Source organism: Poromitra crassiceps (genome assembly GCF_964638095.1).
Source record: "Poromitra crassiceps genome assembly, chromosome: 20".
In the NCBI taxonomy this organism is placed as follows: Eukaryota; Metazoa; Chordata; class Actinopteri; order Beryciformes; family Melamphaidae; genus Poromitra; species Poromitra crassiceps.
Genome location: NC_139637.1, coordinates 21,293,382 through 21,299,255, shown reverse-complemented (window position 1 = coordinate 21,299,255; position 5,874 = coordinate 21,293,382). Strand labels below are relative to the sequence as shown.

The following is a 5,874-nucleotide window of genomic DNA, read 5'->3' as shown; positions in this document are numbered from 1 at the left end:
TGCAACTGCAATTATATCCGGGCGTATAACACCAAAATACCAACCCAGGAAAACAAAAACAAAAAATGTGGTTAAACCAGTAGGGTGGAACCTATCAGAAGGAACTGATTTAGGGGAAGTTCACTAATCAAAACAGAGACATCGGGACAAATAAACAACCAAAATAAAATAAGAAAATTAGGCTCGGCTACATATACATGACTGGGAGCCTCTATGAGAACAGAGCATATGACACTGGTAGCCAAACAACGTATTCTGCCAAATTTTGGGTCATGGCAAGTCTGTTTATTTTTGGATGTCCCTGAACAGCAAGCTTGTGGGAAAAGTGCATGTGGTTTTTGTTTGAAGTTCTTGATCCTTCTGCATGAATGCATAGGTCAGCATCCTCTTATGGATGTGATGGTGATTTTTTTGTAACGAGTCTCATTATTTTAGTTCTAATTATATAATTAGGAATATATTTGCATGAATTGTCATGTAAACGCTGGTTGCAGGCTTTATAGCCACATGGTAGAGTTTAAAGACCCCCAAAAGTTACAAAAAAAAATCAATTTTTCTTCTTCTTTCTACAGTTGTATGTTTGAGCTTCACTGTGCAGAATGATGTCTGTGCAGAGTTTGACACTAGAAGCTGTTTCCACAATCATCTGCTGAAAGTGGAAAGTTTCTCTGAGCTCACTGAAAACGTAACCTCGCGTCACCAGGCTCTTCTCGGCGAGAAAGAGCCTGGCTTCCGTTCACAATTGATTTTGTCACCCTACCTGGTTCCGGCCTAGAGCCAGGTAGACAGGAAGGGCAGCGTTTCTAGCTCGTCAACTTTTACGTCGGTTAACTTGACAATTTGACACAAGTATCAGAACGGCAAACAACAAAACAAAAGATGGACGTACCGAACGAAGTTTTTTAAGAAGTTATTTTAGAAACATTGCGGATTCACAATCTCACATCTTTTAAGCCAATACAGAAGCTTTGCATCAGACAATTAATCGAGGAAAGAGACGTCAAGCTAACGGCAACAAATACGTTTTTTGGCGCACGTCCTTCCGGTGTTCATTCTGGTTCCGTGGTTTACGCCCCCATGACAAAAAGCGGGGTGAAAGGTGCCCAGACTACTGAAAACGCGGTTTTAAACGAGCATGGTTCGTGACATCAAAAACCCTGGAGCCAATCACTGTGCAGTATTCAACAGTGAAAGCCCCAACACATTCTCACTCCCAACTCGTCGTCATATACTGCAGATCGGTCAGGAAACCTTCTTGTCCTCACTTTGTCATGAGTTGGGAGTGAGAATGTGTTCAATCCCGGCGCTGTGTGCTGTGATTGGCTAGTTAGGTTCTAGATCACCCTGAATGGTTGCTTTAATTTTTTTTTAATGAAGCAGAAAGAGGGGAAGGAATTTGAAAGATTTTAACAACATAATTGAACCTTTTTTGTGGGGAAAACCATCAGACACAAATTATTATTCAAAGTGGAGTATTGTATATACATGTTAAAACATTACTTTTTTTCTTAAACATTTTCGTTTTTCATTTTTCATTTTCGTTCACAATAAATCATTCAATGCAATTATGCAAAAATAAATTTGTTATCACACATTTAACCCCCCACTTTTTAAGTCAATGATTTAACCCAGAGCCATGGACACTAATTTAACCTAACAGAAATTGTAGGCTATAATAGGACGAATCAGCGTGACGTCACTTGCCACCCAGAAATGCGGAACCCCGTGGCAGTTAATAGTATGAGTTGTACCAAACAAACGTTAATATCTCAAAAACTATACATCACATCGCTTATATTTTGACATTCTGAGTGAGAGCAGAATTGGCTCAAGAGTTTGATGTATAATATATGCATGTCGTGTTAAACTTTGTGTGAACTGTCGCACTCACTCACTCACTCACCCCAAAGTGAACGCGCATCCTCCCTCCGCAGAGAGGACAGACCGGTCGGGCAGAGAGGAGGCGTGGCGGACGATGGCATGGAAACGAGCAGCCTACCTGGCAGTGTGTCGTGTGTCACACGGTCGGTCACACCGGGAAGACGGAGAGAGGAGAAACTCGGTAGTGAGGGGTTAAGCCAGGCTGCTGCCATAGAGGACCGGCTCGTGACGCAGTCGGTGTGGGAGAGCGGCTGGCCGGTGGAGGAATACTAAAACGGGACAGAGCAGAGGAGGAGGAGAGGCAGGGGTCATATATTATTATTCTGGGGGACAAACGAGGCTATTTCTGCAGGCTGCCTGCGGCTCACCTACTACACCGACCAGAGCCTCCATCACCATCACAACAACACTGTCTGCGAGGCGAGCACGCCACACACACACACACACAGCCGGTATATGTGGAGGATGGACGGAGCGGCGCGAGACGTGATAGAGCCGCAGGGGGGCGCGGGGAAGATACGGTTTCAGCGGCCACACGGTGAGCCCCCCTCACACACACACACACACACACACACACACACACATACACACAAGCGCGCACGCGCACTCGCTCTCTCTGTGTCTCTCTCTCTCACACACACACACACACACACACACACACACACACACACACACACACACACACACACACACACACACACACACACACACACACACACACACACACACACACACACACACACACTATATACTAACACACTATAAGTGCCTTTTAAACATGAACTCTGGATCATGTCAGGCTAGATAGAGCAGGATATTTTCAGGTTTTGCCTTTCTAAACATGAGGGGTCTTTGTTAAGAAACAACTGGATATGAGCCGTTTTTTCTGTCTATCAAATGGGACTCAAAGGGCAAGTGGGCACTGTTTGTTGTCCCGCTGATGATGTCACAATGTCTATGACATAATCAGTGATGTCATTATTGACCAAAACCATCTTATGACATGACTGATGATGTCATAGGCATTGTGACATCATCAGTGATGTCACTCGAGCAATTGTGGTTTTTCGTTACAGTCTAGCAATTGTGACATCACTGATGATGATGTCGTAGACATTGTGACATTGTGGTTTCATCTGTGAGTGATGTCATCAGTGATGCAAAGTTGAGCAAATTGTGCGCACAGGCGAGGCTATGCAGCAGCCGGTGCTGCGGGCGAGGCCAGGCTGCTGTATGCAAGCTGCAGGGCGGGCGAGGTCGCGCAGCGGGCGAGCCTAGTGGAGCCTAGCCCTAGGGAGATGCCTAGTATAAAATTACAAACTTGTAGATATCTGTTCTGTTTGTATGTGCATACATACATACATACTATAGACATGCTCGATGTATGTATAGACTCTATACATACATACTATACACTACTATATACTATAGACTCTAGAGCATGGTGCACTCCTGTCCTGTCCTGTCCTGTTTCTGTTCCATTGGATGTCCTTTTCCTGTCACAACAGCTCACACGTCTTGCTGCTGTGTTTGCACATTGCTGTACTTCACCCAGCAGATAGGGACTTGTTTCTGTAGTCGTGTTTTCAACATAAGTTTGTAATCTGTGGGAAGCCATCAGGAGGCTACAGGTGGCAGGTAGGTACAAAGTGTGTGCATTTCGTTTGTGCATTTGACGTACTCAGGGCCGGATTAACATAGTGTGATGCCCCAGGGTGCCCCAGTGGAAAAGTCCCACCCCCCACCTTCAAAGCATTCCAGAGCACAAAGGCAAAATGCAACCAAGAAACATGGCGGACCACGACAAACTTCTTTTTGTTTGGCAAATAGCAAGACAGCTTAGAGCAGAGCACCCTCCTTACATATTTAAATTAAAATGAGGAGCAGCAATGACACATAAGCCACTTCTTAACATGCAGTGGAATCCGTATTATAACCCGCTCCTAGCCGGTTGGCCTGCATGTTAAACAACAATTAGCCGGCCTACGCGCACTCCCGCGAGTCCGTATCGTATTCACCTCGGTCCCCGGTGTAACATCCGCATAATAGGAAAAGCGGTTGCTATTAAACACTGGCAGCTCATAATCTTGATCATGTCTGAGTGGGCGGGTGGTGGCACTTCACGTTCACTAGTTTATTAATGAATCGTTCGGGCAATCGCTTATATCAACGAATTAAACGAGCAAACTCACGGTTTCCTCAAGTGCTGCAAACAGCTTTGAATTGTTTGGTAGAGCATATAGGGATCCCAATGCACTTCAGCTATGCAGGCAGGCAGGTCTGGTGCATCACACCGAGGAGAGGAGAGAGCTTACTGCTGCGCTGCTGATCCATGTCAGAAAAAGTGAGACATAGGCCTAGCCTAACTTTTGTGGGGAGAAATACATTGAAAACTAGTCAGATATGACTTGAATGCCACTTGTAAAATAAATCACCCACAGTGATTGACGACGGTCCGACCACTATTTTGACTGGGCGGCTTTATGTAAAAAGCGCTCATTTTTGGCATACTGCCACCCCTCGCGGTCGGAATGGACCCTCGAGTTAAAACGGCATGTTTTTTAATGGAGTTTGGTTAAAGATTCGCTAAAGCTGTTTTGGACGACTCACACGACAACTATTTGCCTTGTAGGGAATAACGTGCTTGCTCCCGCACCCCCTCCCCCCGCCCACTGGCAGAGAGAATACTGACCTTTTCCAGCTGTTTCTAAACAAAGACCCCTCATGTTTAAAAAGGTAAAACTGGAAAATATCCTGCTAGCCGCTAGCCAGACATGATCCAGACTTCATGTTTAAAAGCCACTATAATGTAACAGACTCTATTATACATTTTATTTAGGCATTTCATACTTTGGACTACATACTCCATGTTGCGGCCATTGTTGTGTGACGTCAGACAACTGGTTCCCAGCCTAGTGGGGGTAGATTTTTTTCTCCCAGTTTTCAAGTCGGAGCTCCGACTTTGAGTGCCGTTCCAGCGCACTTTTCCTAATAGGAGGCCAGAAAATCCAAAGGTCCCAGTTGTCTGGAAGGCAGCATAACATCGCCACATATGAATACAATTGGGCTAATTGAGTCTTAGCTTTCCAGTCACACTCAATTTCTGCAATTCCAATATTGTCTAGGGGTCCTTATATGCAGAAAAATTCAGAATAGGCAAAAATAACACATTTATAATGCATGCAAAAAACGTCATGTTTTTTTTTTAAAGAATAAAATGGATTAGCATAAAGTGGGCATGTCTGTAAAGGGAGACTTGTGGGTAACCATAGAACCCATTATTATTCAGATATCTTGAGGTGACAGGTCAAGGGACCCCTTTGAATATGGCCATGCCCGTTTTTGCCTTGCCAAAAGTTAGTCTAACTTTGGAGCGCTATTTAGCCCCCTTGCTGACAAGCTAGCATGTCATGGTTGGTATCAATGGATACCTTACGTCTTCTAGTTTCATATGATATCAGTAGCTTCGCTCTAGCTTTAAAGATGAGCCCGCTACAGCCTCTGAAAGACAGTAGAATTAGCCGTGGAATCATTTTTGGCTGATGCCCCAGGGCAGCTGATGCCCCGGGGCACTCACCCTGCACATATAGTTGCTAATCCGGGCTTGGACGTACTGTAAGTAATGTCAATTACGTCAATAGTATGGAACGAAATGTGTGGCCCATTCACTTTTATTTCAGGCCCACCTGCAATTTCATTTCTGGCCACTGGTCCCAGAGCTGGTTGAGGGGGCAGCTACAGTCTCTCTGTACTGTAGGCGAGGGCTTTGTTATGGGGCGTATCAGGAAGTAGTGTGACAACTGTGATTCATATGCGTCTGACTCTGGACACCAGTCTAGGAACAGGAAGTAGTCATGACGACGACGAATCAAGTTTCAGCAGATCTCATCGACGAAGTCAATCCATTGGCTGTGACTAAATTGTCAGCGCAGGTCAGGTGAATTGGCAAAATATGAGCAAGGGCAGAGCAAGTGCAAGCGGTCTTTTATACCC

At 45.0% G+C, this 5,874-nt stretch overlaps 1 protein-coding gene across 1 annotated transcript in view; it reads left to right on the top strand.

The window, feature by feature from the left end:
* Nucleotides 1-2,086: 2,086 nt before the first annotated feature.
* LOC310794726 (6-phosphofructo-2-kinase/fructose-2,6-bisphosphatase-like) overlaps nucleotides 2,087-5,874 on the top strand; it is a gene marked incomplete at its 5' end in the record, with an annotated part of 25,200 nt that continues 21,412 nt past the window's right edge. The window contains one exon of the mRNA XM_083656746.1: nucleotides 2,087-2,419. Within this exon, the coding sequence (XP_083512872.1) occupies nucleotides 2,338-2,419 (82 nt within the window). The remainder of the gene's footprint in view (nucleotides 2,420-5,874) is intronic.